Source organism: Fusarium tjaetaba (assembly GCF_013396195.1).
Source record: "Fusarium tjaetaba strain NRRL 66243 chromosome Unknown NRRL66243_c0000108, whole genome shotgun sequence".
In the NCBI taxonomy this organism is placed as follows: domain Eukaryota; kingdom Fungi; phylum Ascomycota; class Sordariomycetes; order Hypocreales; family Nectriaceae; genus Fusarium; species Fusarium tjaetaba.
In genome coordinates this window covers 55172-72341 of record NW_023501304.1, presented here as the reverse complement: position 1 = coordinate 72341, position 17170 = coordinate 55172, and the positions used below count along the sequence as shown (strand labels likewise).

The following is a 17170-nucleotide window of genomic DNA, read 5'->3' as shown; positions in this document are numbered from 1 at the left end:
AAGACTAGGTACCTAGGGTACTAAGTCGAGGCAGGAAGGTTTTGGGCAGGTACGCGTGCGGTGCGAGATCAGCTCCTTCTCTCCGCATTACTTGAAAGTTTATGCCCATCTTAGGTAGGTACCCTAAGTTGGATATCCTGTTGCATGTGCAAGCAAACTGTGTCTCTCCTTTACCTCACCACCTTTGACCTCCGGCTCCCGTCATTATCAAACCAAATCAATACCTTAAAGAGTCTCTCATAGTTTTGTTGCAACTCCTGATAATTTATTCATTCAGCGGCTCTGGCCAACGGAAGTACACCGATGAAACCGAGTTCTGGCTGTTTGTTTAGCCCAGAGTCCACCTCGGCCCACCTCAAATTGGTCCGGTCATCACGGCACCACTTCCCATCCGTCCGAGGCACAAAGCCAGCAGAAAGCGAGGAGGAAAGCGAGAAAAAACAGGTGATAGGCAAAGGGGAACAGGGCTGCTCATAAATAGGTAGGTAATATTAACAGCGAGTATTCGTGCCTTTCGGTAATTCGCGGTATTGGTCAAAATATTTTGCATTACCCGGACAATAACTCCCCAGCTGCAGCCCAGGTCCTACACCCATTCTCTTAGTACTTAGTACGGGACAGGCCTATTTATCCTCGGGCGATCATTCTCCTGATCCCGCTGCCCATTATCCCGGATCGCGAGGTCCCCTTTGCAACGAACGCGGACTCATCGTTCGCGCGCATACTTGCTATCCATCATCTCGTGGCATGCTTGCTTTGCCTGAGCTTACCCCTGTTATTCGGCCTCACTATTGTCGACTCTCACACGACCGCTGGTGAGCTCGTTCTTGCATCGTACCGACTCACGACCAGCGGCAAGGGCTCTGGGGAAAAGGGAACCCAAAGCCCAACATCTTACTTACTCTCAGCCATGCAGAACGGGGCCAGCAAAATGTCGGGCGAGGGCTCGGTTGGAAATCGCCCGCCCTCTACAGAAGCAGACAGTGATGAAGCCAACCAATTCCCTAGCGAGGATGAGGACCACGGCGACCACGAAACACTCTGTCGTAATGGGAAGAGAAAGCGTCCTGTCTCAGTCTCGTAAGTGCAGCCTTCTACTCGTCTCCGTTCGCTTCCCCTACATACTTTGTCAATCGTACCTTGCTTGGCCTTGCACTCTCGTTAAGTGCATGTCTTGATAAGAGTTCCTTTCGTCCTCTTGTTAATAATTCCATGATTTGATAATCATGTTGGAGTCTTATCTACATTTCTTATACTCTCTTATCAACACCATGCCACCAGCTGACGCCGCTTCATCGCCTCATGCTCCATGCTCCCCGCCCTCACAAAATCTCAACTACTATACCACATTACAAATACAATCCACCTTGTCCTCAAATATACAGTTTGTCGCCGACACCGAGACTAACAATATTGTGCCCAGATGTGAGCTATGCAAGCAAAGAAAGGTATGCCCTCCGTGACACGATCTTGTCTCTTGGTGTTTTGCTCATGCCCATCGATGCTGACTCTTCACACCTGGCAGGTCAAGTGTGATCGTGGGCAACCATCGTGCGGCTGGTGTACCCGCAATGGCGCTATATGCGAATATAAAGAACGCAAGAAGCCTGGTTTAAGAGCGGGCTATGGTCGCGAGCTTGAGCAGCGCCTCGACAAGCTCGAGGAGATATTGCGCTCCCATGCTGAGATTCTCCATGGCAACTTGGCATCCAACACAAATCCCGTCTTAGCTGCCAGTATTCGGCATAGTAACCCAAGTCTTCCGAGCGACCAAGGAACTCCACGGGATACTCACCCAAACCTCCTCCGACCTTCAGAACCAGTCCGCACGCCTCAAACCGATCCTGTCATGTTTGGTCAGAAGGCACCCAGCTCCAACTTTGCCCCGAGCACACAGAGTCTCGATTTCAACGTTGCTCATACACCTAGAATGAACGATGGTTACCAGAGTCAGAACCAGGCGTCGATGTCAGGTGTGGCAGCATCCTCCCAATTATCACCCATGCAACATGTCGCTGTCACTCAAGACTATTACACGTCTGTACAACCCAACATTCATTCACCCACGGCCCCACTATCATCGGCTCCAGGCACATCGACCCCAGATCGAGATATGCCGCCTTACGACCTTCTATATGCACTTGTTGATCTCTACTTCAAACATATCAATACCTGGTGCCCCATTTTGCACCGCAAAACGACTCTAGATAGCCTTTTTGGACCATCTGCCCTCGATGAAACAGATCGAGTTCTACTCCACGCCATAGTTGCAACCACAATGCGCTACTCGACGGACGCTAGGCTAACAGAGGAGCGGCGAGAGCACTATCACCGAGTTTCCAAAGAGCGCGTTCTCCTTTATGGCATGGAAAACTCCTCGGTCAAGGCGTTGCAAGCTCTCGTTATCCTGGCTCTTGATCTTTGTGGGAGCAGTAACGGCCCGCCAGGGTGGAATATTATGGCTTTGATCACTCGTTCTGTAGTACAGCTTGGTCTCGCTGTGGAAATCACCTCATCCACTGTGTCGCCTCATTACCTTTCAATATACACGCTTCGGGCCATGACACTCTCGGAACCCAAGGATTTTATCGAGGAAGAGGCGAGACGGCGTCTATTTTGGATGATATATCTTCTGGACAGATATGCAACTCTTGCGACTGCTTTTGAATTTGCTCTGGACGACAAGGAAATTGACAGGACATTACCGTGCCGTGATGACTTGTGGATCAAGAATCAAAAGGTTGACACTCGATGGTTCAGCACTGACCTACACTCTGGTTCGCCCGGCCATGATATTGATCAGCCAGAGAACCTGGGTGCATTCGCCTACTACATCGAAATCCTCGGTATTCTCTCCAAGATACACAAGTTTCTTAAACAGCCAGTCGACATTAGTGCCTTGAGCGATGTGGAACAATGGCAGATGCGGTACAAGGAACTTGACAACATGCTGACATCCTGGAAGTTCAGTCTTCCTGGTGAATTTGGGAATATGGCAAAACTGTTCCATCCAGGGAGTAAAAGCATCAACTGCGCTTGGGTCATGCTTCATGCCACCTACCATACGGCCGTTATTCGCCTTCACTCGTCAGCTGCCTATCCTACAACGAGGTCACCCATATTCACTCCATCATATAGCGCGTCGCAACGATGTCATGGTGCAGTTGAAAATGTGGCTGCCCTCGGGGAATTTGTTGTGAATAACGGGATGCTAGCAAAGCTGGGTCCACCATTTGCGTTTACTCTCTGGGTTTCGGCTCGTCTGCTCCTTGTTCATGGCTCAACAGTTGAACATAAACTTTCACCGCAGCTTCCGTTCTTCGTCGATAGTCTGCGTGAAATGGGTCGTTACTGGCCTGTTGCGGCACGATATTCCCAGTTGCTGCAAAGAGTCTTGGATGAGCATCACGATAGCGAGCGACAAGGTGACGGGATTACGCCCAGTTCAGTCAAAATCCTCTCTGATATGCGACGCACAGCATTTGACTTGGATTTCCTCATCTCGCGGCAGCCCAGACAGCCTAGTGCTCTGAGTAGGTTACCGAGCGTCACGCCCGCGAGGACACCGGCTCCCAACGAGCTTGAATATCTTGACGTGTTCGACTTTTTCAACGTACCTCGACTCCCTTTTGGGGGTGAGCATATTTCCGGCGCCAATGGAACACCGGCTCCGCCAGGGGCCGAGATGAGCGCGTCCAACGACAACGGAACGGGCTTGGGGGCGTCAAATGAGTTTAATATAACCAACTTCATGGTCGATGCCAACAGTGACTGGCTGTTCAAACAAGAGGGAGGGCCCAAGTATATGGCAGCTACATAAAGCGCCGTTTCAGCATAAGCTTCTTGTTGTTCATCAGTATTGAAAATCATTTTGAGTTCTGGGCGGTTTTTAATTATCAGGATACCCTTTATTTCGGATATGAGCGGACTCCAAGTTGATAGCACGACAAGATGCTCTATGGTTATACCGTTGGAAACTTGTACATAAATTTGGAAGTGGAAATGTGGTGGACAAAGGTTGGAGCTAATAACATCTACACGACAAGTACTTAGGATTACGACTCACGGGTTATGACAAGAATAAAGAACAACTGAAAAGCGATAGGACGTTTTATCATGTCATATCAAGGATTTGAAACATATCGTGATATTTGCGATGAGATGTAATCTCTATGGGCTTGGCCAGGTGCATCAGTTCTCGACTGCAGTCTGATAGGTATTGCCGGTGCAGTACATGACCCAACCATCAAGATTCATCTTCTTGATAACAGTACTGAAACCATCTGTACCCTTTGCCTTGCCCTTCTTCGAGCAAATGGCTTTGCGATCGGACTCCTTGACCTTGGGCGCGCTCTTAGGATATTCAATATTGAAAACAGGCTTCTTGGCCTTGATGAACTTGGAAAATGTCTCACACTCAGAGTACTCGACGCATTGCTCATTGACTGAGAACTGGACGAAGGGTAGAACAGAGGAGATGATATCGCCGGCGTTCTTGAGACCGGTGGACATATTATACTTTGCAGCCTCTGCGGCAAGGAACTTGATATAGTCGATAGAGTCTTTCTTGGTCAGCTTGAGGCCATTGTCGTTTTGCTTCGGCTCGTGTTAGTTCCTTTACGGACGTCAAGAATAAGTGATACTTCTTACATAACCATCGACGTTGTCGGGGTCAATAGCGTCGCAACCCTTTTGAGCAGCAAGCTTGATGCGCTTCTTCATGATGTTGCGAACATTGGTGCTTCTCAGATTGAGCCATTTCTCATCAGGCCAGCCGTCGAGAGTCTTGCCAAGATCGGCCTTCTTGAACTGGTTCTTGTCATCGCGCCAATCCTCCCATGATCCGGCGCTGAAGTAGCAGATGACCTTCTTACCAGCCTTGTGTAGGGCTGTAAAGGTCTCGGCGTCGTTATCATAGAGATCCAAGTCGTAAATGCCAACGTTGGGCTTGAGATCCTTGGTGGAGCCGTCCTTGTTGAGCTTGATGGGCTTGAGGAGAACGATCTGCCATTGTGAGCCAACTTTGGGTTGCCAAAGACTGCTACGGGCTTTGAGATAGGGCTCTGTTGAATCGTCTGCCTCTGAGCTAGCGGTATCGTCGCTGTTGTTTCCTCCCTTTCCTCGAGTGAGGCCAACACCAAGTCCAACAGCCAGAGCGACGATGACTACAAGTGCCACGCCAACGGCAGTGAGTTTCTTCCACAGTGGCCAGGATCGCTTTGTTTTTGCCACATGCGGCTTCTCTGAGGTCGCAGCCTCTGCTGCATTTGTCGTCATGACTGTGATGTGATTGCAATGCGAGTGCACGAGGACAGATGTGTTCTATCAACTGGCAACGGCTGGCTCCAGCGAGGTTTTAAGGTAGGGGGGAATAAGCAAAGCTTCAATTTTACATGCCAGGCACCTGAGCTCTAAGCCTCATCCGGTCCATAAGCTGTCCAAGAGGGTTTCAAGAGTCAGGGCGGAGCAGAAATATTGCATGGATAAGATGGGCTCCTGTCAGCACCAAGCCATTAGCTTAAGGTCTAGAACTAGCTGAGGACCCAGCACAAGGTGCATTCCATGCCGTTGCTATTTACAGGGCTTCGGGAGCATCCGAACGAGACAGAATTTGAGTTAGGTTGGCGATCTGCATCTGTTTTCTGCTGTCCATGTATAGTCTAGGTATTATGTATAACACGCAGATCACCGCCTTTGAAACATTCATTCCATCCCGTCTCTCCTTTCTGGACTCGAAAACCCATCATCGGGGCCTAAAGCTCGGTGTAACACACACTTCACATTCTCCCATTTTCAATAACTCATGGAACATGATCCTTCAGCTCTTCCACGAGCACACTTTACGGCACGAATGTTTCGTCTAATTGGTAATCCCGGCTAGCACGGCATTACAGGGTAGAGGCTTAGGCCGCACAATTAAAGAGGCCGCTTAAATGGCACAATGAGATCAGTCTCAACGTGGCTCAGCCCAGATCGTATATTAATTAAGTACCTACGGAGTACATACCTAGTTGTTAACTCTGATTCAGCCCCGTAAACTGCGTAATGCAGTGGTGATCTTAGAGCCCTATAATTCCTTCTTTATATCACTCTAGGCAAAGCATAGCCATGCCAGTGACTCGTCTGGTGTTGGCATCGATATCAGTCGACGTCTTTCTCGTTTCATAGCCACCTCTCTTCAGAGAATGTCCCACCTTGAGGTCCTGTTGATGCGCTTGCAAACCAGCAGCGCGGTATGATGGACTCATAATGACAACAATCGCATTTAAAGGACTACACTCATTATACCAGGTCTCATAGTTTCCCTGAAATGGATGAATGCATAGTAAAGGTATCCGTAATCTAAGATAGGTAGTCTTGATAGGGTGTGAAGTCTAGCTATTCGGTTGATGTTTTGCGCCAAACCACCAAACCACCATCAGATACCATGATGGCTTTCTTGTTGCAGAATGCTGGACTCGGGAGACAGCGATTCCAGCTCATTCTTAGCCTGCTACCATAGGTACTTTAGCCTAAGGTAGCTCGTCCAGATACACGATGCTCACTATTCCCCGTTGACATCGGCCGAGATGTAAACCTGAAAAGGAAACTCGGCGACCAAGACTCCGAAAAGGACAACAAAACATTAGAAACCAACGTAAGGTGACTATTGAGCATAAATATCGCCGAAGAAGACAGGTTCTAGATATTGAGGTCCAGCTTCATAATTCTGCCTATGGTGGTTCCCAATTACGTTGAATAGTTGCCGTCAATAACGTATCTCATTGCCATCATGAAGACCACTTCCGCTGGATTCGTGTTGACTTCGGCTGTGCTGGCTGGGCTCGCTCATGCAATTGGCATGGCACCGCCGCCGCCTGTTGAGCTTGTGCAAGGCTTCGACTGGAAGGACCCCTTTGCTCTCGATGCCATGGCCTCATTCCGACCTACCTGCGAGGTCAGGTCTCAGTTTGAAGCTCTCGAGTACACCCTCAAAGACTTGATGGAGCCTCCTCCCAAGGGGTTGAAGCCATGGTCGAAGGGTCTGAAGGCGGTCTTCGCTGATAAAGAATACCCTGGAGGATGGCTGGGTCTCGATCCTCACCTTGATGGCCGAAGTCTGCTGCTGATGAACTATGATCAAATTCCCCTTCTGGTTCGCAGGTGGATTGAGCAACAGGAGCGGACTGACGGGAAGGGGAAGGCCCTGTTTGCGGTTCTTGAGAAGCCAAAGAACGACGAGGATGAGATCGAGCAAGTTGTCCAGTTCCCAGAGGCTGACAAGATCGATCGCGACAATGACAAGGACAAGGTTGCCATATTCGCACCAGGCGCCTTGTATGGGATACTTCCTCTGTGGACGGCAGAGACGAGTAAATGCGAGGGTATGCCTCCAGATCCAGCCAATCGATTGGAACAGTTGCTTACAGTGAAATAACAGATCAACTTGTCGACCTGAGCAAGTATAAGCCCAAGCCTTCAGATGGTGGGGTTGTTGGTTGGGTCATGCATACTAAACCCCAGAACAATAAGACGAAACTCGACATTAAAGTCCAGGCACTGAAGACGAAGGAAGTCAAGAGTGGTAAAGAACAAGTCCAGGCAAAGTCTGCATCAAGAGAGGAGCTGTAGGGTAGGCATGGCTGAATATGGTACCTCGCTCGATGCTGGATGCTGGAATGACTGCCTACCTACTCCGTATGTAAACTGCAAACCCTCAGTGCCCACATACTTGATGGGACGCTTTTGTGATCTTCTTCTGTAGGTAGCCAAATAATACTAGGTACCTAGTAATAGAGGGATAGCTGCATAAAGGGTCTTGTGCCTGTCCTTGATGGACACCGATTTGCATTTGGCATTGTGCATGCAGGAGAGAGAAATACGCATCTATCACAATAAATAAACCCAGGGCACTAAAAAGCCATAACGGCCTAACTATCGGGTAGGCGTCAAGGGTTGTCTGTTCCTGCCTAGGCGGTGATTGAGATGGGTGCCACAGGTAAGGAATCATGCTGAGAGAGTACGATATTCACCTGTCATCATACTCACCTACTCACTAACCTTGTCCTCAGGTGTTCTAACAGGAAAAAAACTTTGTGGGATGGGATATCTCCATTGACCGCTGTTCTGATCTACGACTCATACCAGTATGTATGTACCTATACAGGGACAAATGATCCTGGTTTGGTTCGCTGGGCACCGATTATTCCTTCCGCGCACACCGCCTTTGGTGTTGTGTGTTTGATCGGATCGACGCCAGCTTCACGATGCAGGATTGAGTTGTCATGATATGGGTCTGTTTGTCATGAAGAGTCATTCAACTAATGCAGGAGGTTGCGGTGGCCATCGTATGAGAGCCCATGGAATGGAAAATTCTCTCAGGCGAACAAGAAAGACATTGGGTATCATGCTTGAGGTTTATCACAGCGGCAAACCAACCCTTGAACTCGAATGAATGAGGCTTTGGCGATATGCATCAATGCGATTCCTTCACCAACCTCCTCATAAGGTATTGAATTCTCATCCAGTCCAACGTTGGAAAGCCCCATCGTTGTTCATGACGAGGTCTAGCTACACCAGGCACTCGTGGCAATGCGACCTTGCTAAGCTACCCCAGTATTGCATCCAATAGCTTCCGGTGACAATGGAGCGTACAGTATGTACGTCCAGCTTTTCAGATTGCGTTATATCTGAGAGGGCGGCTTCACGGGTCTGAGGAGCATGCGATGCATGATGATGATGATGATGATGATGATGATGATGATGATGATGATGATGATGATGATGATGATGAGAGAATATTCAACCGTCGTCAGCCACTATCACCGTGTTGATGTGCAGCGTGATGCTTGATGTTCTCCCGGATGCGGTTCGTTGCAGAAGTGAAGAAACCCACCAACTAACTAGGTACCTAGGTAGGTAGGTAGCCAACCCGACCGCCAACAAACGCCATGACACAGTTTACATGTCGTCAGAGAAGTCCCCACAGCTCCCGTCTCGAACTGCAGCTACCTTCCTTACATGCCCACTCTGCAGATGCAGTACTGCATGTTGCATAGTACTTGTCATGCATCATTCATTCCGAATAGGTACTTTAGACTACCCGAACACTGCGCATCTGGCTATCTTGAAAATCAGCATCAGAGTCAAAATCGAAAACATATTCAGTTGAAATGGAAAACGTGAGATGATACGGTCGACAACGGCCGGCACCAAGTGAATGCCAGTGACAAAGATATATCCTCGTCAGCTACACCAGAACTGGAGGCTGGGTGACGAGAACAGCCTTACCGTTTGTCACTTCAGATCCTTATGCGTTGTACATACATACAGGAGCAGTATCCGTACCTAGGTTTTGAGCTTGGCTGATCCATCGAGACGCGCTCATGCCCAGGGAATCACAAGCTTTTTTCTTTCTTTGATACCCGATAACAGCCTCAATTATCTTGACCTTTCCGACTCGGGCTACGACTCATCTCTTCTTGTCGCTGCCTCTGTTCTATTATTGACTCTGTCTGTTGCATCTCCTCCTCCTCCTCCTCCTCTTGTTGCGTATCACCATCGATTTTGCTGGACAAAACCCAAACCAAATACCCCCCACGTGCTCGTCTTTTGCTTCTTTTGTCAAGACTCGTCTTCGACCTCATCCTCATTACCAACCTACCTATCTTTTCCGCTTTCGCAGACTCCTTCTATGAGCTTCTCTTATCTTCCTCACCATAAAACCAACCTTCTCACCGTATCTACCCTGCGTATCATTGCAATACTTGCCTTGTTCTGCATCCGGCGAAGCCATCCTCTCAAACCGCTTACAACCAATCCCTGCATCGATCGGTCCGGTCGAAGCGGTCTCAGCGCTCTCGATTTGTACCGTCTGTACCTTTTCCTCGTGTCGCTGGTACTCCCCCGTAGCCGCCAACAATCTTTAATTTCGCTCCAGTCCCCCCCAGCCTCGACCAACGCCAAACCGGACTTGTCCTGGTCTCTGCCCGTCCCATCAACGACTTGGACCTGGCTCTTTTCCCAACCCAACATCTCTCCCACAAACAAAACAAAATCTCACTTTACTTCTACACGCATTAAAGTTATCAACTCCCTGCTGCATTCTCTCGATCCCCTTGCGCAGATTCCACCACCGATTATAACACAGATTCCAGTAATGGGCAGCTTCACTTTCAAGTGGTAAGTCGCAATTTGATATGCTGCGTTGCTATGATGCGTTGCGATGCGCTGCCCGACAAATTTCATCGCGATAGCTTCGACAATGTTCCGAGTCACACTTTGTCTGCCTCAGCACGAGACAAGCCAATTGAGCTCTGTCTCAAGAGTTCACCTTGTCCCATGCGTGTGCCTCTTGAGGCTGCTTCATATTGCGGACTAGTCTAGCTGTTGCAGACCGCGACAGCTTTTATCCATGTCTGAGACACCCGACACTGACCCCAAATTTCCTATAGGGAGCATCCCGCCGACGAGGTCTACGTGACGGGCACATTCGACAACTGGACCAAGAGCGTTCAGCTCGAGAAGGAGGGCAATGTGTTCTCCAAGACAGTCGACCTGAAGGAGCCCGAGGGCAAGATTTACTACAAGGTGCGTCAGCGTCAGCGAGCCTCGACCCGCAACCCCAACAGCACCTCTCCTTTTCGATATTCAATTTGCATTTGGTACTGGTTTGGTATAACACGAGTTCTGCACTCTTCGCCAGCATTTGAGACAAACATTCGCAGTTCTTGAGTCATATACAGATGGCGAGGAGAACCATTGGCATCAACAGCCAGCCTATCTTGCGCGTTTGCTTCTCCGTATTGCTCGAACGAGATGGACGAATAGCTGTTATGACCGTGCCGCCCAGGAATCCGTGCTTTTGCGCCCATCGCTATCGCAATCTGCAGGGCTTTTTAAGCCTAAAGAGCTTGGAGGCGCAAGAGCGGTGGCTGCCGTAATTCCAGCCCCCTGCCCATGGCTTTTTTTTCTTGCAAGTTTGCTTCGCTGCCAGGATCGGGGTCTGAACCCCTGGTTCATTTCCCTGCCTGTCATGTCATGGGTTCTCTGCGACCCATTAGCACCAACCAAAACCCCTCCGCCGTTTAGTATGACGCAAGGCGACCACGATCGCGACAGTTCTGGAATGGAGTCTGCGAGCGGAGAGCGGTGGAAAGTCCGCTACACACAGCCCATGTCAAGTCTCTGCCTGGTCATACCAGTAGAATTCTGTGGCGTCAGGCGACGATGTTGCGTCGCGCAGGGACAAAGTTCCCTCGTGCTGCCAAGGCGTCTTCAAGTCAGCGCTTGATTTGCTTGCGCGCTAGTGTGCCTGCGTTGCCGACCCGCTCTTGCTCTCAGCTCCCTCCTCCCCTTCGTCATCGCACCAGCTCATTAAACTCACTTCATCCCCTCTTTTGATTCCAATTGCCGCTCCTACACTCCTACATACTCGCCGCAAATACTGCAAAGTCCGTTGCTCACCAGCATTCTATCTAGTTCATTGTTGACGGTAATTGGATCATCAATCAATCAGCTCCCAACGAACCTGATCTCGAGGGTAACGTCAACAACTTCATCACTCCCGATCAACTCAACGCCGAAACTCCCGGCGCCGCTATACTTAACACTGTGACTCCTTCGTCCACAACCGCTGCGATGGCTGCCGAACAACCTATCGAGAACAAATCCACAGAGCAGAAGCCTCTGGGTGATGAGGTAACTATCGAGCATGTTACTAATAACGGCAATATACTGACTTCCGAGAAGCCTGCCCAAGACGAGAAATTGCCCCTCGAGACCCCTTCTGACATTCCTGGTGGCTTCCCCGCTACACCTGCCAACGAGCTCGACAAGGTCATTGGCATCAACCCTCTCCCCGCTTCTGAGGGCCCCGGAAACCCTGTCAAGCTAGAGCCTGGCGAGAAGATCCCCGACTCCATCACCGCTCAAAGCACCGACAAATACGTCAAGCTCGACAAGGAATCGTACGAGAAGAGCGACGCTCTCCCTGGCATCGAGACCGAGCTCCCCCCCGTATCTTCCAACACTATTCCCGAATCCAGTCTGCCCATTATCGGCGCACAGGATGTTCTCATTAACTCCGCTGCTCCCACAGCTACTACTGCCGGCCTTGCTGCCGAGGTTCCGCTCGAATCCAACGGTGCTTTCGTCCCCGAGGTTGTAAGAGAGAGCCAGGAGAAGGCTGGCGCTGTTACTGAGGCCAGCACTGACCCTACGGAGGTCAAGGAAAAGACCATGGTCGAGGAAGAGCTCAAGGGAACCGTGCCCGAGGCACCTGCTACCTCGGTAGGAACCGCTGGTGTTGGTACCGAGAAGTCTGAGAACACGCCAGACACTAGCCTCGCCGCCCTGGCCGCTACTGCTGGTGGTGCTGTGATTGCTGCTGGTCTTGCTGCCAAGGAGACAGTGGAGGAGAAGGCCGGCCCTGCGCTGAACAGCGCTGCTGACGCTATTACTGATACCGCCAACAAAAACTTGCCCGATTCCGTCAAAGAGCAGCTTCCTGTTGCAGCCCAAGAGACCCTAGCCGCAAAGAACGAGGAGCAGATTCGACAGGAAGTGTCCCCTGAGGTCCCCGCCGAGGTTAAGGAATCTCTTGTCGAGGCCGGCAAGTCACCTGAAGCAGCTGCTAATACTGCCGCTGTTGAGGACAAGAAGGAGGTAGAGAAGGAGCTTCTCAAGGAGGTCAAGCCTGTCACTGGCATTTATGACTCTGTTGTTGAGCAACCTAAAGAGGAACCAAAGCAGGTATCTCCTGAGGTTCCTGTCGAGGTGAAGGACTCCATTGCGGAGGCTGGCAAGAGTCCCGAAGCTGCTGCCAACACTGAGGCCGTTGAGGAAAAGAGGCTTGTCGAAGCTGAGCTTCTCAAAGAAGTTAAGCCTGCTGCAACCATCGATGAAACACCCAAGGTTGCTCCTGAAGTCCCCAACGAAGTCAAGGAGTCCATCGTGGAGTCTGGCGAGCGTCCCGAGGCTGCTGCTAGCACAGAAGCTGTCGAGAACAAAAAGGAGGTTGAAGCTCAGCTTCTCAAAGAGGCCGAGCCTGTTCCTGCTGTCGACGAGGCCAAGCCCCAGGAGACTGAGTCTGCTGTTCCCGTTGTTGCTGCCCCTGCTGCTGCTCCTCTTGAGACAAAGGCTGTGGAAGCCAAGCCTGATGCTGAGCCTGTGACCAAGCCCGAGGAGCCAAAGACCGAGGCTAAGACAGAAACCCCGACCGTTGGTAACGGCAGCTCAGCAACCGGCAATGGCACTACAGCAACAGGAAATGGCGTCAAGGCTACAGAGACCAAGGCCGCCACGCCAGCCAACGGCAGCAGCTCGACGGCCAGCGGTGAAAAGAAGAAGAAGCACAACCGACTCAGCTCAATCTTCAGCAAGATCAAGCACAAGCTTTCCGACAAATAGATGAGAGAATGAGGCAACTTAGCTAATGTCGCAACGTTGTAGGGTCAGACACGTCTCATGGATTTTTGTTTTCTTGCGGTTGGTGTCTTCGTTTATCAATGATTCCCCTGGATCCATGAGCAAGAGGAGAGTGGTTGAGATCGCTGGAGGCGTAGATCTCTGTCATATACCTAATTCATAGTCAGTTTTATGCGCATGCTTTTGAATTGATACCGGGCTTCATGTATGATAGCTTCCTATAGGCCCAAAGAAGGATATCTTTTTTGGATAAGTCTTTGAGAAGCTCTTGTAGTCTGAAGTCATTCGCAGTCGTCATGCTAAAATCACGTTACCTACCTTGAGCCATTGTCAATGAAGTCATGTGATACTGATTGAATGACTAACCATGCTCGTTATGTCAGCTTCCAACAGAAGCTGGTAACGCCATTCCCCTGCACGACCCAGCCGTCAACTCCGTCACGATTTGCCCCGCCAGTGACTCGCTCGATCCACCTCGATCCTCCATCCATCAACGGGGTCCGTCCTAGCAGGACCCCTTCGTGAACCCTCATTCGACTCTTTCCATCTCAATCACCTTCAAAACCCCATCTTGGGCTCATCCTATATCTCTCCAACAACACTCATTTCTCGGAATCACAACCTGTTGACGGCACCCGTGTGCAACTTGCATGCAACCCCAACCACTGGGGACGGAGCGCAATTCATCACACGATTTGATCAATCCTTTGTCTCGTCGACCGTGGTTAGAGTCGCACAGAAGCCTTTGTTACGAAGATGAGCTCCTCTAGCTCAAACGTGGGAAAAGCTGCCCCTGCACCGTCTAGTTCCACAGCCATCCAAGCAGCCCCGGCATTATCGAGCTTCGAATCGTCTCGTCGCCCATCACAGGCTGGCTCCTCGAACCCGCAATCGATGCCTCGCAAGTCACAAGGCGCCCGCAAACAACACCGGAGTCAGCGGCGACCTGGACTCGGTGACAGGTCAAATACTGGCCCAGATGATGAAGATGCTATGGCCGAACTAAGGGCCTTCAGAAACCCAAACAGCAGGCGGGGCCAAACCTCAATTACCCATCTACTCAACTACTCAATGCCACGCCCGGTACAGGATCATCATGCACATTCGAGATCTTATCGTAGAACTCCAACATGGGGACCAGGCTCCGGTTATCATGCAAGCGACAAGGCTCGATACGTCCATGCCAACTACCGATTTATCCTCTCACCAGAAGGCACATACAACAAGCAAGCTACAGATGCCGACACGCACCTCGATTGGTCTCTTGTCATGCAAGTCATTGCTTCAAGCGAGTCGCAAGGTTCATCATGCCCCATCTGTCTTTCAGAGCCTGTGGCGCCTCGCATGGCAAAATGCGGCCACATCTTTTGTCTACCCTGCCTCATTAGGTTTATGAACTCAATCTCGAGTGAAGATGAAACTAAGGGTCGCGGACCCAGGTGGAAAAAATGCCCCATTTGCGAAGATTCTATCTACATGCAAGATGTTCGGCCTGTAAGATTTTACGCTGGACAAGAAAGTCCTTTCCCCCGGGTTGGTGACGACGTCGTACTGCGGTTAATGGCACGGAATGCAAACTCGACGATGGCCCTTCCACGAGAGAGTGGTGCCGAGGCGCTGTACTCACAGGATGACATTCCATGGCACTTTGCTGCCAATGTTTTAGACTACGCTCGCATGATGAAAGGTACAGCTGATTATATGGCAGCCCAGTTTGACGAGGAGATTGCTTCGCTGGGCCAACAAGCTAAGGAGGACGAGACCCTCTTCGGACAGACTGATGAATGGTCCCAAAAAGCAATTCGGGCTATCACAGTCGCGAAAGAGAAACTGGCTGATCTCCAGGTTGCTGCAAGCCCAGCCACGCCGGCACAACCCTCTTCAGACGCCGACTTCTATTTTTACAGCTCCCCACCTCACCTATATCTCTCACCGTTGGATATCCGCATCCTGAAGACCAAGTATGGCTCTTTTTCTTCGTTTCCTTCCACGCTACTCCCCCGCGTCGAGCATATCTCCACTGGCCATGTGGTCGATGACACAATGCGGCGAAGAGCAAAATATCTTGGCCATCTCCCACGTGGATGTGTCGTGAATTTTTTGGAGTGTGATTGGACCGACATCGTACCAGAAGAGACACTGGAATCGTTCGCAGGCGACATTGAGCGGAGAAGGAGACGTAACCGTGACAAAGAGACACAGGAAGAGCGGGAGCGCCTGCAAGCAGAGCGGCTTGAAGCCGCGAATCTGCGTAAGACTACTGGATATCAGAGGCTTCCTGAACCGTCGGAGGAGGATAGGGCGCCTCGAATGGACATGGAGGATTTCCAACCATTGAGCGGGCACTCAGGCACCACGCCCCCGGATTCCCGACCAGGATTCGAGACATTAGCTGAAATGTCGACCAGCCCCTCGACACAAAGGACAGTCTGGGGCACGAGGGTGATTAATGGATCACCCGAGATAGCATCTGCACGACCCTTGAACGTCAATGACGGGTGGCTTAAAGATGAGGATCTGTTTGATACGACTGATCTGGCGATGCAGATACAGGCTATCGAAGCTGCGGAGAGTAGTGTCAGTTCAAATACTGCCGCCGGAGTAGGAGGAGGAAACGGCAATGGTGCCGGAGGTAAGAAGAAGAAGAAACAGAAAATCACACTCATGAGCACTGGTGGCCGGAGAGGTAACTAGGATCATTGTTGTTGCATTCAATCTGAACATGTCTGAGGTCAATGGGTTCTTGTGGCGTAGCATAATGGATTTGTCTCTTTTTCATTCTAGGGAAGCAACAGAAGAGGTTAGGTATCAATACCGAATAGATTTCCCCAACATTTCAAGATGAATCCATTAAAAGCTTGGCTAAACAACCATCAGCCAATACCTACGTGACTTGTATTCATAACAAATGTGGGACAATCTGCTTCCATTATATGCATCTGCCAGTCTAATACATCTGCACCCAATGCCGATCAAAACTTCATTTGCAACATGAAACTCGGCATGGGAGCTGATAGTGCATGATCGGCGGAGGAGATCAAGTACATACAGTACTTTGTAGCATATATAACCGTCAAAGTTGCTGGAGCAATTTCTCCACATAAGATCGACTAGACGCGGAATTGCCGATGACCGCAAACTTAAAGTCCACAAGTTTTCGGTACATGAACAAAACTGGGTGATGGCACATGCGCATACCTACACTCAACTCAGGGCGACTCGGCATATACTGTATGTTACATACCTAATTTACAGTAGATCGGAACGAAACGTACCGTTTAACGGCCTGTAAGCATGCATGTGTTAACGGGCAGGGCAGTTTCGTATCCTGTTTACGAGGTGCAACGCAACTCGATAGTCGGAAGTCAGTCAATGCCAAGGATACGGGCTGGCCTATCAAGTTGCAGCTCTGTTGTGGCGTTCTTTGACCACGCAGAGCCTCGATTTCTTCGACGAAGGCCTGAAGGGCTGTGCCAGACAGGATAGTTCGAATGTTGAAACCACACCATACTGTACTGTACTATTCGTCAAGGCTTTACGCTGTTGGATTGCCTGCTTTTGACCGACCTTCTGGAATAGGCACGCCGACTCGATGGTTAGCGGATTTCCTGTCATTGGATAAATGGTAGCCACCCGACCCTTAGGTACTTCGCAGCCAAGCAACCCCCCCGCGGTTTGTAACAAAGTACAAGTACAAGAGTTAGTACTACCAGTACCTAAGTCATGGCCTCAATCTTTTCTTTACCCTATCAACACGATCAAG

The 17170-nt window shown here is 50.3% G+C and overlaps 5 protein-coding genes across 5 annotated transcripts; 4 read left to right on the top strand and 1 right to left on the bottom strand.

Moving 5' to 3' along the window:
• Positions 1-910: 910 nt before the first annotated feature.
• Positions 911-3820, top strand: FTJAE_5586 (Zn(II)2Cys6 transcriptional activator; the record flags this gene model as incomplete). The annotated part of the gene is made up of 3 exons (XM_037352109.1): positions 911-1080; positions 1424-1448; positions 1526-3820. 3 exons carry the CDS (start codon positions 911-913, stop codon positions 3818-3820), a joined length of 2490 nt encoding a protein of 829 aa, XP_037207320.1.
• A 371-nt stretch (positions 3821-4191) lies between these two features.
• Positions 4192-5277, bottom strand: FTJAE_5585 (endo alpha-1 4 polygalactosaminidase precursor; the record flags this gene model as incomplete). The annotated part of the gene is made up of 2 exons (XM_037352108.1): positions 4192-4596; positions 4651-5277. The coding sequence occupies 2 exons, from the start codon at positions 5275-5277 to the stop codon at positions 4192-4194; spliced, it is 1032 nt and encodes a 343-aa protein (XP_037207319.1).
• Positions 5278-6772: 1495 nt separating this feature from the next.
• Positions 6773-7611, top strand: FTJAE_5584 (uncharacterized protein; the record flags this gene model as incomplete). Its single annotated transcript, XM_037352107.1, has 2 exons — positions 6773-7364; positions 7421-7611. The coding sequence occupies 2 exons, from the start codon at positions 6773-6775 to the stop codon at positions 7609-7611; spliced, it is 783 nt and encodes a 260-aa protein (XP_037207318.1).
• Positions 7612-10138: 2527 nt separating this feature from the next.
• Positions 10139-13389, top strand: FTJAE_5583 (5 AMP-activated kinase subunit beta-2; the record flags this gene model as incomplete). Its single annotated transcript, XM_037352106.1, has 4 exons — positions 10139-10161; positions 10434-10569; positions 10685-11197; positions 11461-13389. 4 exons carry the CDS (start codon positions 10139-10141, stop codon positions 13387-13389), a joined length of 2601 nt encoding a protein of 866 aa, XP_037207317.1.
• Positions 13390-14163: 774 nt separating this feature from the next.
• Positions 14164-16101, top strand: FTJAE_5582 (RING finger; the record flags this gene model as incomplete). The annotated part of the gene is made up of 1 exon (XM_037352105.1): positions 14164-16101. The coding sequence occupies one exon, from the start codon at positions 14164-14166 to the stop codon at positions 16099-16101; it is 1938 nt and encodes a 645-aa protein (XP_037207316.1).
• Positions 16102-17170: the final 1069 nt, after the last annotated feature.